Raw genomic sequence first — 20791 nt, 5'->3', positions numbered from 1 at the left:
CTGCTCTGGGGATTTTGAAACCCTGATATGGTTTTCATACAAGTCCAGGAGGACCCAAAATTTTTTGCAGCAAATTTGCTTTCAAGAAGGTTTTTGTAGATCTGTTTTGCTTTCAAGAGCTCGATTTTCAAGTCTTTGGTGACTGCCTGAAAGTCAGTAACAGCCCCCTCTTTAAAAGCCTGTCTCTTTTTCCTTAAACAGGATTTGATGCATTTGGTGACCCATGGCTTATTGTTAGGGTACACTTTAGCACGCTTAAGGGGTATAATCATGTCTTTACAAAAAACTGCATATGAGCTAACATCCACCAAAGCATCAAGACTGAATAAAAACTTCCCAATCTGTAAATTTAAAACATTCCTGCAAGGTAAGCACAGATTCTTCTGACCACATGATTGATTGATGATAACATAATTTTTTCACCCCCCAAAAATTCATGTTCAAAGCAACATATCAGCCCGATATCACACAGAACTGTCACATGACATCAAACACAAGCTGTCAGCTCTGCAGAGTGGGCAATCATAATGAAGCAGTTCATTATAAGCTGCAGACTCAAGCTGCTCTTCATATATTTGTCCACCAGATGTCACCAAAGAGGACTGTGATGAAAGCTTCGAGTAATGAAGCGTTTTTCATTACAAGCTTGGCCAACTGACTACAATCTACAATAAACTAATATGGCTTTTCAATCCTCTCTTCAATCACTTGGTACCACCAGGAACCTTTAAATGGGCACTCAAGCTGCCTGGAGACTGTTTTGTCGTGCACATCAGAGAAACCACAGGTAAGACAATCTTATCCAAAAGGTCAGTGTAACAGTATTGTTTTCCACCAGCTTAACCAAACTTCCCACACTAACTGAAATTTCTTTTCCCAGGCAAACATTAAACAGCAGCAGCTGGAAAACTGGAAAACCTAAAGCCAAATAATCAATAAAACATAACAACGGCTTCAACCTAGTCTTTAATGATTTGGAAAAATGGTTATGACAGTCCAGGAAAAGGTGATTCAGGAATAGGTCAGTTCATACCGCTCTGTTGGTGCATCTGTTTATGTAGCTGTGTGTGTGCATAGATAAAAGACAGCATGCAGGCTGAGATGCAGGTGAAGGAAAAGGAGGCTGAACAACAGAAGAAGAGGATCAGGGAGCTGGAGCTGACACAGCAGCAGCTGGAAGTTGCCCTTAATATGGAGATCCAGGCTCGGCTGGAGGAGGAGAGGGCCAGACTGGAGCTTGAGCGGTAACAATGGATTTCTAACTCTTATTATGGCCCTTTATTATTTTATTTGTGATGGAGATCTGATATATCCATGAGAAGTATTAACATTTTCAGTTGCTTCTTCCCTTTTTCCCCTCCTTCAGGTTGCTGCAGGCTGAAGATGAAAAGAGGAAACATTTCCAGCTCCTCCAGGAGCAGCAACGTACAATGCAAAACCTCAGCCCCATACAGGAGCTGTCAGATGGCAGTCCCGATGAGGACACCCCCTCAGCCCTCAACTCTGCCTCTCAGGAGCTCCAGGATCTGCAGGCATCTCGCCAAAGAAGCCACCAGCGTCTGGAGGTGAACAAGTTTGTTTTGACTGGCTTTGTGAGCAGCATCTTATTTAGTGCTCTTCTAAAACAACACTGATGAGGATGCCTGCATGATTTTTGTTTCCAGGAGGTTCAGGAGAGGCTGAAGAATGCCAGTCAACATGTACGGCACTGGAACATCCAGCTGAACCGACTGATGACCCCCATTACTCCTGCAGGTGCCGTATTCACTTTGCCTCTTTGCAGCACAGACTTCTGGAACAGAGTGTTAGTATAGTTAATAACAGTGTAGACCATATAATCTGTCAGATAATTGCATTAAAATGCTACAAAAGGCACCTACCCCCAAACATGTCAAGAGATTCATTCAGTGACTTGAATGAAAGAATCTGACTCACCTCAAGTTAATTAAAATGAAAACTAAATCTTATTATGATTTAAACACGGAAATCTTAAAATGAAAAATAACCGCATGCACAGTTGTTACAGGCTGCAAACATGTTTTATACTGCTTTGAAGTCTGGGACAGCATCATAAGAGGCATAACTGATCTCACCGTAGTCCCATGAAGACTCAAGATGAGTGTTTTCACGACTGCCATCTTGGTGTTTTGAAATCAGGCATGATGAATGAAGGGAAGAACTGTCTGTTAAGGTTCTCAGTCGTTCAGGTCATCGTAGTCTAAGGAGCTTGGAAAGAAAAGCATCTGGACTTCTTTAAGTTTCTTGAAGAGCGTTTCACCTCTCATTCAAGAAGCTTCTTCAGTTCTCTGAAGAAATTCTGAACTGAAGAAGCTTCTCAGATGAGAGGTGAAACATCTTCAAGAAACTTAAAGAAGTCCAGATGCTTTTCTTTCCAAGCTCCTTAGACTGTAGTTAAACTTCACACACTGGACTTGTCAGTCACACGTCCTTCGCCAGTAGGCATTCCCAGAATGATCTTTCCCCTTCTGACGCTTAGAATGACCAAATATGTGCAAAATGGACAATTCAACATGCCACCATGTCAGTCTTTTATTAAATATGACATGAAACAAATGACTGAGCCATTAAATTTGTCACAAAGGTGTTCACCTAATTCCAGGCAAATGGAATAGACTTCTATGGGACCATAAGTCTTTTTGCACTTTGACATTTGTTTTACTTTTCAGATCTGTAACCTATAACTTTTATACTGTATGTGTTTTGATCACAGGAGTCTACGGGGACTTACTTACTTTTAGCACGTTTAGCAGTTGATGTTGGCTTCTTTTTCAGTACTGGAGCTTCCTGCTCATTGAAGACTTTTCTAAAAGGAAATGCTTAATCCAAAATGGCGTTTTAAGGGCTTGGATTAATGTCAATTTCAGCAAATATTCTTTCTTATGTTAAAAGAACATGGATCTCTGTCAGTGATAACTTCTGACTTTATAACTCAAATTTTAAGAGAGAGCTTCACTGCTAAGCTCTCATCTGTGTGGGTGTCACGGTTCGCTTGAGGACTCACACGCAGGACTCAGAGGCACAGTCAGTATTTATTACAGTTCCACCAGGTGTATATACAAACAGTGCAGGGGATAGTGCTATATACAAAGCGGTGACAGGGAAAAGGCTCCGGGGAAATCCAGGTAGGGAAAAGACACTTGCTCCTCTTCTGACTCTCTCTCCAAACACTCACACAAAAAGGGAATCCGCTCGGGGAATGCAGAGTCGGGTCCAGGGGATCTATGTACAGAAGGAAACACACGTTAGAGGTTTTGCACAGGGAAGCAAAAGAGAACTTGCTCAGAGCCGGGCTGCACTGACGCGAGTCACACACAACGATCCAGCGATGAGTAGAAGCCACTCCCTGGCTTAAATGCTGGCTGCACTGATGAGGCCCAGGTGTTTCCTCTTCAGAGGGGCGTGGGCCGAGGGCGTGAACCCACCATGAGTTCCGCCCTGGCGAGAGAGAGAGAGAGAGAGCAAGAGCGAGAGAGAGAGCAAGAGAGAGAACACTACTAGTCAGCGGCCTGCTGATCCCCTGGCCGTGACAGTGGGGTTCAAATCCCTTATTCAGATTAAGATTTTATGTGACATTACATTGGCAAAAATTAAATTTACTTGAATAATGTGAGTATTGGAGTAAGTACTTGAGTAATTTTTGAATAACTTTAATTTTGTAATGTGCATATTTTATGAATAATGATGTTTCAATACTTTAATCTACTGAATAAGTAAGAATTAGACTTAATAATCTTTTTACTTTAAAAAGGGAAATTGTGTACAATCTTTTATTCTCCAAAATGCACATAATAAAAATGTTTTGGGGAATGTATATGCTTTTTAAAAACCAATTGCTTCTTACCTGATGCATGCTATAACTTTCAGCAAAACTGAACTAAAATTTGTTAACAAGCTTACCAAATAAGAAATGTGTTGTGAATTTTCTTTGCAGAGCGACTGGAAAGCCGGCTGTTATCAAAGCCCACATGCCCTAAAAAGGAGGGCACGCTGGCCAGTAATGAGTTCATCACTAAGTTTAAGATAAGAGTTGATCAGAATAGAGGCGATGATGAAAGTCTGGAGCATCAGTTGGAGGCTGCCAACCTGCCTGATGAATCGTTCGAGGCCCAGACAGAAGTCAACGGACAAATATGATCACAGACATTTTAAAAACGCGAGTTGAGAGTTAAGGGGGAAAAATATTGTAATAAGTATATATTTGAATTGCACACTAAGATATAAAGTGATGGCAGCGAGCACAGTGTTGCAGGATTTAATTAAAAACACATCTGACTAAGACCAACTGAAATTTAGAGTTGTGTATAATAAAGTTTATTCATGATTAATAAAACAAATCTGTAATATTTTTCTTTCTCTTTTGTCCATTTGAATCTCGCTACAGCTTAAATAAAAGAAAAGAATGTGTTTTGAATAAATCAAACTCTATTCTCTCTTTTTCTTTCTTTCTTTTTTTCTTGGTGGGTTTTCTTTTGCAATCAAACGCAACATTATACAATTATATAGTATAGTAAGAAATATCCTTTAACTTAATTTAGTATTTGTTTTTTAATTTTTGTTTTTATTGTTTCCCCTTCAGTTTTGTGCTTATAACATGTTCTAATCTGACATATTATGCAGTAAATTATTTTTGCAATAACTTAACAGGCCATTGTGGGAGCCAACATTCACTTATCAAAGACATATTTGTATATTCTGTGGGCTGCTTTATGGTTGTGTCATTTAGAAACATAAGCCACAACAGACTTCCACTGGAGAGTACTTAAAAATGTATTTTTATGTAAAGATATTTTAATTAACTACTATATTAAGAGAGAACCTATTGTTACATGGATTAATTGTACAAACTGTAGAGAAATAAGTTTAAGCGTGCAACTTTTTATTCATTTTTAACTGTATTAATGTTTTTATGTTGATACAGCCGCCTCATATCTGTTTCCTCAGTGTTTTTTAAACCATGTACTCCATCTATGAGTAAGAACATGAATAAATTCCTTTCCAAATTTGTAGTTCTTTTTTCCAACTGTTTTTAGTATATATGTAACATTTCTTTACACACAAATGCAGGTATTCTTTTGCACCAAGACGTTAAAGAAATGCTAAGAAAAAATGAAAATACTACATTGCAACCTGTGTGTGTGTGTGTGTATATATATCTGTATCTATATAGATATAGATATATATGTGTATTCGTACCCTTTTTTCATCATCTAGTTTCCTGTGCCAGATCTTCTACTGATCCACTGAGGCAGACATGTAAAAAAACATGAACTAAAGCATATTTCTGTATATAAACAGGACTTTAAATCTTTATCAACAGCTACTTTAGAGGAAATTCTTCAATAAACTGCAACCAAAGGCTCAACTCAGAGGACAAAACCCAACCTGTTATAAATAGTGTGACAGCAAACTTTCTCTTGTGTAAAGTTACAAATAGGAGTAATTATCCACAGGAGCTTTTATACATAATGAAGTTATAATTCGTCCTGTAGAAATTGTACACTTAAGCTATATAGTTCCCGCTGTGATAACTCTTATTAACTTTTATGCTTTTACAACCCACTATGAGCAAACACTCAGCAACAGTGGGAAGGAAAAACTCCCTTCTTGAAGGAAAAAACCTCTGGTAGAACCAGGAAATCTGTCTAAACTAGTTGGGGGTTAGAGCAACAGATGCAAGTCTTCAGATCATTTGCAGTGTGACTGTCTTTGTGCACACTTTAACCTGATTCAGTTTTCTTATTTGTCAAAATGCACCATGGGTAAAAAAAAACAAAACAAAAAAACAAAACAAAATAGTAATGAAGGAGAATCCTCAGCAAAGATGAATTAAACAAGTTTTATTTTGATCAAATTTTACTTTAAGTAAAACACATCTTTATTTGATGACTTTAATGTCATCAAATAAAGACAGTTTTGATGGAGCTCCTGACCCAGCCCAAGCTCTCTATGAAGACGAGGAAAAACTCCCCAGGGGGCCAGATCGATGGGAAGAAACCTCGGGAAAGCCCATTCAAAGAGAGATCCCCTTTCCTGGGATGGCTGGGGGGGTTACAGGAACTCCAAAAAAGCTAAATTTTTATTTATTTATTTTTTAAGATTGACCCATTCTATCTATTCCTGTCCAACAGAAAAAAGAAAGGAAGTTACTACAATGTATCATACTTATATGATAAGGTGTGAATTATGTGTTTGTGTGTGTTATCTTAGCCAGGGGTGAAGCTGGAGCTCCTCCAGTGTTGGGCGCTTCTCCGGGACTATAGCTAAACATGCGTCCAAGAAATTCCGGCATTCTTGAAAGAAAGAAAAGATCAAAAAGATGAAGATGATAGTTCTAGTGATCCAAGGCATCAGTGAATCTGGAAGTGTGAAGTTTTCTTACCTGTGGACAGACGCTTCTTGATGCTCAGTTTCTTTGTGAGGAACCTCGCGGTACTAAAGTATCGTGCATGAAGCGCTTCATACAACACCACTCCCATTTGCCACACCGTGGTGGGTCCACACCTGTAGCAGCTCCTAATGTACCACTCGGGAGGGATGTGAAGAGGAGTGCCTAACAAACAGACACAATTGCAATTTCTTCTAAAACAAAAGACACAAATTGTTACATCTGTGAAAAGCAGGAGCAGAATATGTTACCATAGAAGATGCGATACAGAGATCGCTGTTTAACAAAGCAGCTCAGTCCAAAGTCAATGATGCGAACTCGAGGCACATCTGAGCCGGTCTCAATCAGAATGTTTTGTCCCTTGATGTCCCGATGAAAGATGTGTTTATCCTCAAGTTCCTTTACAGCATCAACTAGTTGCTTCAGAATGACCTGGAAAAGATGAAAAACACAATAATGAGTTAATGCTTTTCTGCCTTGATTGAATGCTGTACAGTCTAAGGCTCTCCCAGTCAACCTACCTTGGCCTTGTCCTCTGGTAAAGTTCTTCCATTTTCTTCTTTGTATTTTTGCAGGTCCACAGCGGGGACAGGTCTCTCCAGCACCAGGATCAGCTCTTTGCCAAGGTCGAACCACTCCAGCAAGGACACAGGTGCTGATATTCCCACTGACCCTTCTGCTTCACCTGCAAGTTTAACCATAATGGCCACTTCCACTGAGAGCTTCTTCCCGCTTTCATCCTGAAATATTACAACAAAGTGGATGATGAGGAACGCCGCATTCAATCCAGTAATGTAAAACTGATTCAAGTGTTGGACGCTTACCGCCACTTTGCAGTAGACTTTATTTTTGGGAATGTGTTTGATGGCAACCTAGAAGACACAGAGCATTGGTGAGCATTTCCTCAGTATGACATAATGAAAGGTGGAAACACAGCAGACGTCTCAGTTTACGATATTATCCATTATCTGCGTTACTGCCTGTCTTACTACCATCATCTGAACACTTACTGGAAAATGATCTTCTAGCCGGTAGCCAGCAAACACTGCTCCGCAGCCTCCTTCTCCGAGCTGGTGCTCCTCCACATATCTGGCTTGGAATTCACCTGAACAGACAAAACAACAAATCTTGTTTTATTACAGCTGTGACACAAATTACTCTCCTCTGTAGCCTAAATGTTCCTTTTGCCCTTCCCCTGAATATAAAACCCAAGCTGCTTGCTACTTACGTTTTTGGTCTGCCACTGATTTTTTGTCCTGGTCCACATTCCTTTTTTTTTTCTTGGGTGACTCTCTGTTGTCTCCCGCGGCCTTTCTTTTGCCATTTTTTGCGCACACCTGTTTGTTGTTCAAGTCTGGAGATGTGGAAAACACCAAAAGCACATCAGCTCACTGGATGATAGACACAAACACTAAACACTAATATCTTAAACCTAGCAAGCACACTTAATCTACCCCCTTATTCAACTAATTAGCCTACCTTTACCAGAGTCCAACGAGGAGGATGCTTGCTCCTTGTCACCGCTCATATGGTCGAGAAGTTTAGCCTTCTTTGCTTTCTTTGTTGTGCCCTCTTCATCTTGCACAACCTTGCGCTTCACTCCTCTGACCACATCTGAGCTGGTGGAAGGACCAGCCTGCTCAGCGACCCTCCTCCTTTTTATTGGGGTCTTCTTTTCAGGACTGGCCTTTCTTTTAGCAGTCCTCCTCTTACAATCTATAAACGACAACAACACAGTGGTGAAAAAGAGTCCCCGACATCAGGACTGGAAGCAGTTTGGCAAAGAATTTGAAATTGCTTTTGCTTAAATTATCACAAGTTTATTCTTGGGATAAAAAAACTGACCAGTGCGAATTGATACTAGGTTTACTAAGTCTTAGATCTTGATGACACTTGTTGGTCTGTTTTTACTGTTGAGTCCAAGAATAAACTTATTACATTATTTTACCAAAAGACCGGTAACCTTTCTTTGATTAGACATCTTGTATTAAAGCTATTTTCAATCAAACATATGATTCAATTGCTCCAAAAATGATTCACACAGTGTCAACATTTCTAGGATTTGGATTTTACCAGGATTTGATTTTATTATTTTACTTACCTTGATCTCCTGAATCTTTCTTATCGGCTGGAGTGGTAATTTTTCTTGTTTCCTTTTTCATTGTAATTTCGGAGAACTTTTAAACTCGGAAATGTAAACCGTAATGAGTTAATATTGAGTTAATATTCCTTCAAATGTGCGCCCTTCAAATGCTTGACTTTTCTAACTGAATTCTGTTAGTGAGCTTTATAAGTAAACTCTGGAAACTACGGCAACACAACATAGAATCTTGCCTTTCAGTGACTTCACTGACTGCCAGTAGTTCAAAGTAGTTTACAGAAAAACACTGGCAGACAAAGCCATAATATTTCATATAATTCAATCATTTCATATCAATTAAACAGTTTCTTTCATTATCTTTCATCGTTTGTATAAAGACCTCATGTATGGATGACAGTATGAAGATTTGTGGTTGACCACACACTAATAAACACAGTGTCAGCTACATTGTCATCTGATTTAAAGTATTTATTATGTACATTTAACTGTCATGGTACTGAGTCTGTGACCCAGTGTTTTGTGTTTGTTCATTTATATTCATTGATTATTCTTATGTATGTTTTTGGTTCTCTTTATTGTTTTCTTCTTGTGTTATATTCTTAGGCTTTAGGTTTCTGTTACTTTGCCTTGCCCCTGTGTCCCACGTGTCATGTCTAGTCACTCTTGTTTCCATGTTCCCCAATTTCTCCCCAGTCAGTCATGTCTCTGTGTCAACTCTGTGTCTTTGTAAAAGTCTCTTGTTTGCTGTTTTACTTTGATAGTCTTGTGTGCTATGTTAGTGTTTTCATGTCTGTGAAGGTTCTCAGTCATCTAGGTCATCGTAGTCTAAGGAGTTTGGAAAGAAAGCGTTTGGACTTGAAGTTGCTTGAAGATGTTTCACCTTCTTGGAAGAAAAGAACTTAAACTTTGCTTGAACGTCTTCAAGCAACTTAAAGAAGTCCAGACGTTTTCTTTCTAAGCTCCTTAGACTATGTTAGTGTTTTCAGTTTTCCTTCCCCATGGTCTTGTTGTTTGTGATTTCTCGCAGCTGTGCTCTCATCCAGTGTCTTATTCCCTCATTTATCCCTCTGTGTATTTAAGCCCATTGTTTTCCTCTGTTTGCTGTTGGGTTGTCTGTGTATCATCCATGACAATTAAATTAAATAGCAAATGCAACTACAATTTCAATGAGATTCATTCCTGGCATTCTACTGCGGTGGCTGAAAGTAGACACCAAGCATTATCACTGTAACTGATGTAAATATTGGACTTGGAGGGGATTCATCTGATAGACTGATGCAAACATTACTGTGAGGAAAATTTTGAATCTCCCAATTTTCTTTTTTTCTGAAAGAAAGAAAGTTGGTTACTGTATCACATTTGTATGGCAAGATGTGAATTCAGTATGCGTGTGTGTTTGTGTCAGAGAGGAGTTTATCTGAGCCAGGGGTAAAGCAGGAGGTCCTCCAGCATTGGGCACTTCTCCAGGACTTTGTTAAAACTTGTTTTCAAGACGTCTGAAATGAAAGAAGGACAAGAGATATCGAGATGATAATTCCAGTGATCCAAGCGATCACATTGATTTTCTGCAAAGTTTTCTTTTTGAGAGTCATTCGGCTGGGCAGGGGGTATAACACATCTGCAATGCAGCAACATCTGCTCTCTGGGCCTGTGTGAGAGTGTTATCTCAATGGCGGGAATGAGGATGTTGGAATTTGGCATCTCAGGCACCAACTCATCTCTTTCCTTAACCGGGCTCACCAGAGATTGGTTTCAGCCTCTCTCCATGCTTTAAGGAGGTTGAGTTGATAAATCTGACTGGCCCCTCCCCTGTCTGACCATATCTCTTCATAGTCAACACCAATGTTCTCACCGTGTGACCATGAACGGTCCTTACCACTTGGCAAGTAATTTCGAGCTAGAAGAAGGGAGTAAGACAAGCACTTTATGTCCCTGTTAAAATACAATTACATTTTATCAAATATCACTAAGCAGTCCTTACCTTTAAATACAGCCTGGTTTCTTTCTCTTTCTTTCTATATCTCTGAGTGAAGTTAGCTCTCATTCTTTTCTCTTCCTGTGAAATACAGCAAGTGGAGCTTTAGCTAGCAACACACTGTGACACAGTTAGTGTTTGTTGAGGTGATAGAAATGCTGCATTTGAAATTACCTGCCACAACATTTTACTCCCTTTTATGTTCACTCCTTTTTTTCTGAAGTACCGCAAATTATGGGCACGTGGGGTTGTTCTGGTGTTGTGCTAAAAATAAATAAATCAAAACTACGGTACATGGTTTGCTCTTTCATCTCTACTGATTAAAACGCGACTGCCTTTCATGTGTCACTGTTTAGGCTCAAATCTCATTGTTTGAAGGCCTGCAGTGACGTGAAATATTAACTTCCCCCAAATGCGTTAAACCCAAAGTAACGAGTTTGTTTTGAAAATATACGGAGAGGAAACTACAGATATTTGTTTAAAAATGTAGGGAGTAAAAATTAAGTACAGTAAGGAAGTTTTTTTTTACTTTTTTACTTCCTACCTCTGGAGCCAATTAAGCTAAATTTAAGAAGCGCATGTCTGTGTATACTTAAAAGCTCTTATAGTTATTTTCACTTTGTAGACAAATTAAAGCACAGAAAAGAAAAACACGATACATTAGAGCATGACATACTTTGACCTGAGGTGGCGCTGCAGCGTGAAAGAGCCTGAACGTCAACCGGAAGAAGACGAGAATAAACTCCGTATAAACAACATGGCGTCTCCCTGTGAGGTGTCATGCCGAGCAGATGTCAGAGTTGAGTTCAAGCAAAGTTGACTCTTTCGGTGATTACAGTTTGTCCGGGCGGGCTGTGCGTCTTATTTCATCCGCAGACACGTCGTTGGATGAGGAACAGCTCATGTTGGCATCAGTGGCAGTCAGGATGGCAGCATCTTCCAGAGGGAAGGTCAGGTCGCTGGTCTCTCTGAGCAGGACGCTGTCCACCAACAAGTCCGGTTCCACGGCTGGAGATTACCCTCCTCCGGCTGAAGCCCCCGCTTCTCCCCCGAACAGCGAGCCTCAGCGGAGACCCAAAAAAGACCCCAGCGGCTGCTCCGTGCTCCTCTTCCCCGGTCAGGGCAGCCAGTTTGTGGGCATGGGCAGAGGACTTTTGAAATACCCCAACGTTAAAGAAATGTTCACCGTAGCCCAGAAGATCCTGGGTTACGACCTGCTGTCTCTGTGTCTGGAGGGCCCCGAGGACGAGCTTTCTTCATACATTCTTATATAGTTCTATACTGTGTATTGTGTATTTTGTTGTACAGTTATTTTATTTTTTTAACTTTAATTTATATATTTTATCTTATTCTTTCCCAGTTAAATTTACCCCTTTTTAATTTTCATATTTATTTCCTATCTTATTCATAGCCTTTTCTTTTTTTCTTTAGGTCACGAGCAGTTGTCTAAGCATTTCACTGCATATCGTACTGTGTGTGACTGTGTACGTGACAAATAAAATTTGAATTTGAATTTGAGCTGCAGAAAACGGTTCACTGTCAGCCGGCGGTGTTTGTCACCTCCCTGGCTGCTGTGGAGAGACTCAACCAAGAAAACCCCAAAGTAAGTGCCAGATAAATGTCTGGAAAAAGGACAATAACTGCAGGTCCTGCCTTCTTAAATGTGGCCATTTTATCTTTTTAATAAAAAAAATAAATACTGCTACAGTAATATTAATTTATATTTAAAATATGCGCACATTATGTATGAAGGTGTGGATGAATGATGCTTGTTGTAAGAAAGCATTTTGAGCGCCCAGTAGAAGAGCATCTTTCAAATGCAAAGTTTCTAATTTCAACTTTAATTACTGCACCTGATTAAGGCGATAGAGTAAATAAGGCTTCCAACAGTGGTTATTTCTTATTATCACATCTTGTTTTTATTGTTTTTATCAGTAGATTGTTGTTTCACTCCCACCAAAAACATCACCGTAAATAATCTTCTGCTTCTGAATGACCATTTAAAAAATAAACAAATTGTTCTGAGTTAATTTCAGTTACGGATGTATCAGTGACATAAATGATATATCGGTCATAATCGGGAGGCTGTTACATTTTTATTTTTATTTTTTTTGACTTGTTTCCTGCTGTACACAGGCCATTGAGATGTGTGTCGCTGCTGCAGGTTTCAGTGTCGGAGAATTTGCTGCTCTTGTCTTTTCTGGGGCGATGAACTTTGCAGAAGGTAGAAAGATTTCTTTTTTGGGTTTTTTTGTGCATTTGTAAAAGGTGTTTTAATCACAACTTTGGTTAATATTCTGTATTTACTCCTTATGCTGCATAAGGAGTAAATGCAGCTCAACTCCCAGTCCTACTGGGACTGGGAGTTGAGCTTGACTCCCAGTCCTACTGCCAGTTTCTGGAAGACACCTTCTTCAAGCAGTGGTACAGGAAGAAGTCTGCATCCTTCAAGAAAAACATGATTTTCATGCAGGACAATGCTCCATCACACACGTCCAAGTACTCCACAGCGTGGCTGGCAAGAAAGGGTATAAAAGAAGAAAAACTAATGACATGGCCACCTTGTTCACCTGATCTGAACCCCATTGAGAACCTGTGGTCCATCATCAAATGTGAGATTTACAAGGAGGGAAAACAGTACACCTCTCTGAACAGTGTCTGGGAGGCTGTGGTTGCTGCTGCACGCAATGTTGATGGTGAACAGATCAAAACACTGACAGAATCCATGGATGGCAGGCTTTTGAGTGTCCTTGCAAAGAAAGGTGGCTATATTGGTCGCTGATTTGTTTTTGTTTTTGAATGTCAGAAATGTATATTTGTGAATGTGGAGATGTTATATTGGTTTCACTGGTAAAAATAAATCATTGAAATGGGTATATATTTGTTTTTTGTTAAGTTGCCTAATAATTATGCACAGTAATAGTCACCTGCACACACAGATATCCCCCTAAAATAGCTAAAACTAAAAACAAACTAAAAACTACTTCCAAAAACATTCAGCTTTGATATTAATGAGTTTTTTGGGTTCATTGAGAACATGGTTGTTGTTCAATAATAAAATTATTCCTCAAAAATACAACTTGCCTAATAATTCTGCACTCCCTGTATACTGACTAACCAGCAGCAACACTCTGACTCAGTGTTTCCATCTGTGTTTATTTCCATCTTTACAGTCAGGCATAAACATCTCACAGCAGCTGGAAAAACCAGTGAGCACACTTTAGAGGAAAAAAGTGAAAGTTTATGTTCAACTGTAAAATATTCTCTGTAATGTAAATTGTTCTGCTCTCTGACAAACCATCAGAGGTGCAGCACGTGTATCATTTGGTGTTTGAAGAAGAAACAAAAGCAAAGAGTTAAAGGAAGACACATTTGAAGAAGAAGGAAAATGAAAACAAGACGTCACTGAGCGACAACCTGACAGAACGAGAGCCAACAGTTTACTATCAGAACTGAGGCTGATCATTAACAGGGAGCAGCAGGTAACAAGGTCATCAGCAGTGGAGGAAAGTATGGAAGTAATACTCAGCTTCATACTTTAAGATACTCGAGTATCTTAGCTGCAGGTCTGGAACAATGGTTTTATTTCCTTTCCCATTAAACATCTCACACAGCCCCTCATCTGTGACCCTTAGCAAACCCACTGGATATCTACCTGTACATAAAGGAGATCAGATCAGTTCCATCTAGACCAGCTGTAACAGGAAAATGCTGCTTACACTTTGATGCATCACTTTCAGTTTGTCATATAAGACAATATATCAGATTGAGGCATTATTTTCCTGCAGTGAGTAAATCTACTTTGTACTTTACTCTTTTCTTTTAGGTAAAGGGTCTAAACAGTACTTGTACACTGTGGAAATCCCATAAGAACGTCTCCTGAACTCTGAAAAATAACAAAACAAAGACTAAAAGGAGGTCATGGGTGCTGATGATGATGATGATGATGAGGAGGACGAGCATGCATTTAAAAAGGTGACTGATGTCCTAGAATACAACAGAACAGTGTCTCTACAAACTTATGAAAACATGACAGTCTTGCATTAGTTTGTATTCTTATAATTTCAAAAAACGAGGGAAAAATCTCCTTGAAATCCACAATTCCTTTTTGTTATTTCTTAGTGTGTGACGTATTTTATTGGCTTTATGATTGGTGCAAACAGTTTCCTGATTCATAATGGAAATAGATTTTAGACACAGGAGGAACACGCAGTGATCAGCAGGAGCAGCTTGGAGTCCAGTCTTCTTCACACTGAGGAGGGACATATATGCAGGAAGAGTTGTCATAACTGTTACAACCACCAGATGGCGAAAGAGTCCCACTGCAACTTTAAGCCATGAAGGATGTGTCTTGATGTTTGCTTGTGATAAATCTGCTTTATGTGAGTCTTTTTCAGAGAGTAACAGTAATATGTCTGATTATATGTCTTTAATCAGTAAAGTCTCGCTTTGCTAGAAATCAATAAATAAATAATAAAATTGTAAACATGCAGCTGTATGTTAGAAGTCAAAGGGTCCTTAAGTCTTCTGTAAATTGACGGGGATCAAATGAAGGACACAAGTATCTGTTCTTACTCTAATAAATGCTGCTTTAATATCCAACAGACTATTTTCCTTCCTCATCAGCAGTAAACAGCTCGACTGCGTCTGTGCATTTGTGTCCTCCATACTTGTTTACACAGACATCTCAGGCTTGATGCCACGATGCAGTGTAGAAACCTGACAACCCTCTGACTCATGTTCAAATGTTCAAGGACATTTCTCAGGATCATGTATGACCCCTTTTTGACATTTGGACTTTCATTAATAATATTTGTGTTTCTGAGTCATTTTTGTGGAGACTTCTGTCCAACGTAGTGTCCAAATGAAGCCTGAAGCTTTTCTTCACCCTCTTGTCAGATGGTCAGCAACAAAACTCTGTTCCAACCAATGTCTGATAAGAGATGAGACATAGCAGCTGAGCAAATGATCATTTCATGCTGAAGACATCCTCAGACAGAATTAAATACATACATAAACACAGCCTGGTGCCAATAACACAGCTAATGACACTGCTGTATCACTGGCTTTACTGATTAAAGACCATATCTGAAGGAAATCTTTGAACACAACAGAAAGTGACCTTTTAAACCTGCGACACTGATGCTGCATTCAAGGACCATTAAAAACATCTGAAAGGACTTAAGAACATCAAGAAAATGTGACTTGTTTCTCTGTAATGAAGCTGTTTTAGTGAAGAAAGTTGAAAGGTCACAGAGCGACTGCTGAATCTTCTGCTCTAAACATGAACTCTGAACTTTGTGATGCTTCAGGAGGAAAACTGCTTCAGTTATTCTCTCAGATTAGTTTCATATTTTCTGCATCAGATTTGAGTGAGATCCTGGAATGAAGACAGAAGAAAAGACTTTGTTCAAAGTTTGATTTATAGTCAAACCTTCCAGTTTATTCACACAATAAAACATCAACACAATATATGAATTCATTCATTAAAATCACAGTTTTTCCTCATTTGTTTGATGATTTTGACAAAAACAAACACAAACACACACACATGGTCTGCCATACTCATAAAGAGAAATGTCGACATTTTTCAATACAAATATTCCAGAAACATTTAGAGGATAGAGAAGTTTACATTTTCATGTGGAGAAATATTTTAGTAAATCAAAATGATGATGAGCAGTGATAGCCTCCATAAACAGTCACAGGAAAGATCTCCTTTAAAAACTCAGAAACATCAAGAGAACAACTAGAAGATGTGGAGGTACCACCCATAATGTTTGACTGACAGCTGATCTCTGTGCAGAAATGATGGAGAGAAAATAAAATGAAACTAAAATACAGATTTAAACCCACAATATGAAAGACTTCAGTCTATTTCACTTTAATCAACTCAGCAGTGGCTCCATAATCATAAAGCCAAAGTCCAGCATAGAGCGGCTGAGTGAATGTGGTCTGGACTCTGTGGAGGAGAGTCATGGTTTCAGAGACGCTGTAGAAGGACAAAATACCTGCTCTGTGATCCAGGTACACTCCTACTCTGGAGGAACGAGGACCTGAGACACGAGTTTGGATGTTGTTGTACCGAAATGTATAACTGTTGTTGATACAATCTAATGACCAAGATTTGTCATTAAGTCCAAACCAGCATTCATTACCCCCTCCTTTTCTGCTGATATTCTTGTATGCGACTGCTACATAAACTCCTTCCCCTCTCCACTCCACCTCCCAGTAACAACGTCCAGTCAGACTCTCTCTACTCAGGACCTGAAACCTGTCAGTGAATCTGTCTGGATGATCAGAATAAGACTTTCCAAGAAAATTGAATGTTGCTTTTCTGTTCCCCTCTGATAATAACAGCAGTTTGTGTGCTGTGTTTGGATCCAGTGTGATTTCACATGAATATTTTAAGAATCCAGCTCTGGTCTTTGGCTCTGGTGGATCTGACAGTAAAACATCCACTTCAGTGACTGTCAGTGAGATGTTTGTCCATTCCTCTCTCAGAATGTCCTGTAGTTTATCTCTGACCTCTGACACAGCTGCTGTCACATCCTCAAAGTAGCTCAGAGGACGGATATTGATGCTGGATGAGTCTGTAGACTCACTGAGTGCTGACAGTGAGGGGTAGTTGTGTAGAAACTGGATGTGATCCTCTGTGTGTGAGAGCTGCTTCAGCTCAGCATCTTTCCTCTTCAGCTCAGTGATCTCCTGCTCCAGCTTCTCCTGAAGCTCTTTGACTCGACTCACTTCAGTTTCCTGCTGGGATCTGATCTGCTGCTTCACATCAGAGCTTCTTTTCTGGATGAGATGGATCAGCTCAGTGAAGATCTTCTCACTGTGCTCCACTGTTTGATCAGCAGACTGATTGATGGCCTCCACCTCCTGTTGAAGCAGCTTCACATCTTTCTCTCTGTCCTGGATTCTCTGCTGGATGTTTTGTCGACTCACCTCCAGCTCTCTCTGCCTCTCAGTCCTTTCTGCTGCAGCTGAGACTGTGTCGTGGCCTTTATGTTCATCCACAGGGCAGAGATAACAGATACTCTGCTGATCAGTACGGCAGAACATCTTCATCACCTCATCATGACGAGAGCAGATGTTCTCCTGGAGCTTCTTGGAGGGCTCCACCAGCTTGTGTCTCTTTAATTGAACCACATCATAATGAGGCTGAAGGTGTTTCTCACAGTAAGAGACCAAACACACCAGACAGGATTTCACAGCTTTTAGCTTCATGCCAGTGCAGAAATCACAGGCCACATCTTCAGGTCCAGCATAGCAGTGATCAGCAGGAGCAGCTTGGAGTCCAGTCTTCTTCAGCTCCTCCACTAAATCTGCTAACATGGTGTTTTTCTCCAGGACAGGCCTCGCTGTGAAAGTCCTCCGGCACTGAGGGCAGCTGTAGAGTTTCTTCTTTTCCTCTTCATCCCAGAAGCTTTTAATACAGTTCATGCAGTAGCTGTGTCCACAGGGAATAGTCACCGGATCCTTCAGTAGATCCAAACAGACTGAACAGCAGAATTTTGTTTGATCCATTTGATTCATGTGCTGTGCCGTTTCACCGTCTCTCAGTGGCTGTCAGACAGTTTCACTTCCTCTGAACAGAAACAACCTCTGTGCTCTGAAGGGAAACAGATCTCTGCTCTTGTTCACCTCCTACAGGAAATGAGGCTCACCAGCAACTGCATTTACACCATGTTGTTTAGACCCATCCTGATACAGACACATCTGTGAAGGGAGGCACTAAAGAAATATTCTTACAGAGCGACCAAGAGCCAATCACATGATGCAGGGTGTGTTATGTTTGGTTACAGCATGCAGTAACAAATCTGACACAGTTAAACTGGTGTAACTGGTTTAAACTGTTAAAATTAGTTTCAACTGGGACAGCCCAGTTTAACTTTTCTTGAGTTATGACAGTCAACACTCAGCGAGTTCATTTTATATTTGAAAAAGTTCAGCAAAGTTTAGGATGCTGTGATGAATAAAAATAAATCAAACTTTATATTTTGACATTTTCTAATCTTAGTTCATTCTCACACTTACAGAATGATGCATGGGAACAACTGACTCCACTAAATCAAACCTATGTTCAAATGAGATTATGATCATTAAATAGTAACAAATATTTACATTTAGCAACAATCAGCTGTCAAACTGTACAAGAAGTTCACAGTAATGTAAAAGAAGTTATATCACTTTATTTTTAAATGTACGCACTCAGGGTCAGGACTGAAGACACTGATCGAGAAAATACTCTAAATATAAATATTCACCTAAACATTCAAAATTATTCAATTGCATGAAAAGAAATATGAACTCTCTACAATACTGGCTTCTGATTGGTTGAAAAAGCAGGTGCTGAACTTCAGAAGAGCTAAACCTGCAAAACTGTGTAAAACCAGAGTGGATGCTGCCCTCTGACCTTTCAGAAGTACGATCTTTTTATGAAGACAGAGGCAGAGTTATTATTCATCACTTTAAAGATGATATTCGTTATCTGTTCTTCACTCGTTGTCTAGTAAAGTCCAGAGCAGGGGTCCCCAAACTTTTTCCTTCTCTGATGGGGGGCCAGGGTCAGTTTGTAACAGAAAAAGTGTGACGATCGCAGGTTTGCCGAAATGTAAACATTTATTGTTTTCCAGAAAGCCACACATAACCAAATATTAATAACCCTTTCCGAGATCAAATAACCCTCTCTGGGTTCTTAACAGAAAAAATTAACTTAGGAAATACTTAATAACACTATTTATGACATCAATAAATAATCAAATAACCCTCTCTGGGTTCTTCACAGAAAGAAAGTTTCTGTTGTGCCGTGCACAATCTTACGCTTCAGTTGTCAGAGCAGAATCTCTTAAATGACTCATATGAGCAGTCTCTCAAAGTTCTTGTGTTCTTTCCTTATAATCCAGTTTTGTAGGTTCCAGTAGGGTAGCCTAGTAGACACCACTGTTTGCTCTCTCTCACCAACTTCCCTCTGAAAACCACAAAGCAAGCAGGCTGAGAAACCGAACTAAGTGATACAGCACCTACACAGCACAAAACATTTTCACAAGCTTTTTTCAATGGTTGTGGAGATGGATTTTATCCCAGTAGATTTTATTATGATTCTATTTGTTTATACTCAGAATAACTCATTCAAGTCACAAAAGTGAGCTTACCTATGTACTGTATGTTCATCAGTGTGAACTGTGGGCCTGCATCTGGCCGGTGAGAAGTTGAGTGTCCGGTTCCATTCTAGTCACAGCCAGTCTCAAACACTGATGCAGATGTTCATCTGTCAATCTTGATCTCATCGGAGTTTTCATGAGTTTCATGCGTGAAAAGGTTTGCTCGCAGATATACGTGCTGCCAAAAAGTGTGGACATCTTCATTGCGTGTTTTTTATGTTAGGGTACGTGTCATTTGGGAGGGCGGCATAGAAGTCAAGGAGACTGTTGGGCTTGAATGCGTCTTTCAGAACATCAGAGTTCTGTAACTCGGCCAGCTCAAACTGATAAAAAGTAGGGCTGGGTATCGTCACTGATTTCTAGAATCGATTCAATTCCGATTCACAAGGTCCCGAATCGATTCGATCCCCGAATCGATTCTATTCTATTCGATTCAATTCGATTTGAATCTGGGAAATTTTGACAGTCAGAAATATTATAATTCAGATCAGTACATTTACATATTTTTGTATCTATAGGAAGGAAGCTGACACTTTCCAGACTTTATCAAAGGTGTGAGCATCACAGCAGATGCCTTTGTGTCAAAGTAGCTGAAGATAAAACACAGAAAAACATGAAGGCGATTTTCCTGGCCTGGGATTTTATAAAAATATTCTGCAGTACATCAAAAACGAAAGAAAACCATTAATCAACATATGAACATTACCTCTGAAGTTACAGAGGTTTTATTAGAGACACGCTAAGCGTTTTGCATTTTGCATAATTTTAAGTTTAAGTTTGTTCAGTATTGAACGGCAGAAATTAGGTTTTCTTTTCGGAAGTATGTAAAACGAAAAAAAAAAAAACAGCGTCCGACAGCGCTGTAAACAACGGTAGATTCGTGCCTAACAAGCAAGCGAATGATGAAGAAAACAGATTTTTAGGGGAAACTTTTCTTGAAGTACAGAGACAGAGAGAGAGAGAGAGAGAGCTGTGTATGAGGTGTGATTTTATTGTGGTGGAAGCAAAACAGCAAAAGTCAGAGTGAATTCATGACGATGTTTATGTGAAGCGTAGTTTGGATCTTCTTTTGCTGCTGGTTCGGTCAATATTGTTTGGAGAGAGATAAAACTAACAGCTTCAGAATCAGTGCAAAAAGGGCG

The 20791-nt window shown here is 39.7% G+C and overlaps 3 protein-coding genes and 1 long non-coding RNA gene across 4 annotated transcripts; 2 read left to right on the top strand and 2 right to left on the bottom strand.

Moving 5' to 3' along the window:
- Positions 1 to 512: 512 nt before the first annotated feature.
- On the top strand, positions 513 to 4155 carry LOC146368775 (uncharacterized). Its single transcript, XM_084913589.1, has 5 exons — positions 513 to 787; positions 881 to 1244; positions 1367 to 1592; positions 1665 to 1755; positions 3953 to 4155. Exons 2-5 carry the CDS (start codon positions 1090 to 1092, stop codon positions 4153 to 4155), a joined length of 675 nt encoding a protein of 224 aa, XP_084769715.1. The 5' UTR covers positions 513 to 787; positions 881 to 1089.
- Positions 4156 to 5843: 1688 nt separating this feature from the next.
- LOC146368774 (serine/threonine-protein kinase pim-2-like) lies at positions 5844 to 11249 on the bottom strand. Its single transcript, XM_084911683.1, has 11 exons — positions 11159 to 11249; positions 10489 to 10563; positions 8508 to 10003; positions 7886 to 8122; positions 7635 to 7760; positions 7417 to 7511; positions 7231 to 7278; positions 6928 to 7146; positions 6658 to 6838; positions 6401 to 6571; positions 5844 to 6311 (listed from the first exon to the last, which is right to left on the bottom strand). The coding sequence occupies exons 3-11, from the start codon at positions 8566 to 8568 to the stop codon at positions 6220 to 6222; spliced, it is 1230 nt and encodes a 409-aa protein (XP_084767809.1). The 5' UTR covers positions 8569 to 10003; positions 10489 to 10563; positions 11159 to 11249; the 3' UTR covers positions 5844 to 6219.
- Positions 11250 to 11814: 565 nt separating this feature from the next.
- Positions 11815 to 13356, top strand: LOC146368773 (uncharacterized). Its single transcript, XR_014797538.1, has 2 exons — positions 11815 to 12085; positions 12619 to 13356. It is a non-coding gene; the product is annotated as an uncharacterized LOC146368773 (long non-coding RNA).
- A 2589-nt stretch (positions 13357 to 15945) lies between these two features.
- On the bottom strand, positions 15946 to 18262 carry LOC146368772 (tripartite motif-containing protein 16-like). The gene has a single exon (XM_084911672.1). It carries the CDS (start codon positions 18019 to 18021, stop codon positions 16357 to 16359), a length of 1665 nt encoding a protein of 554 aa, XP_084767798.1. The 5' UTR covers positions 18022 to 18262; the 3' UTR covers positions 15946 to 16356.
- Positions 18263 to 20791: the final 2529 nt, after the last annotated feature.

This window comes from Perissodus microlepis, chromosome 18 (assembly GCF_051167445.1).
Source record: "Perissodus microlepis isolate ML-2025 ecotype Zambia chromosome 18, ASM5116744v1, whole genome shotgun sequence".
NCBI classification, from domain to species: domain Eukaryota; kingdom Metazoa; phylum Chordata; class Actinopteri; order Cichliformes; family Cichlidae; genus Perissodus; species Perissodus microlepis.
Note: the sequence above shows the minus strand (reverse complement) of the source record. Positions and strands in the feature narration are given on the sequence as shown.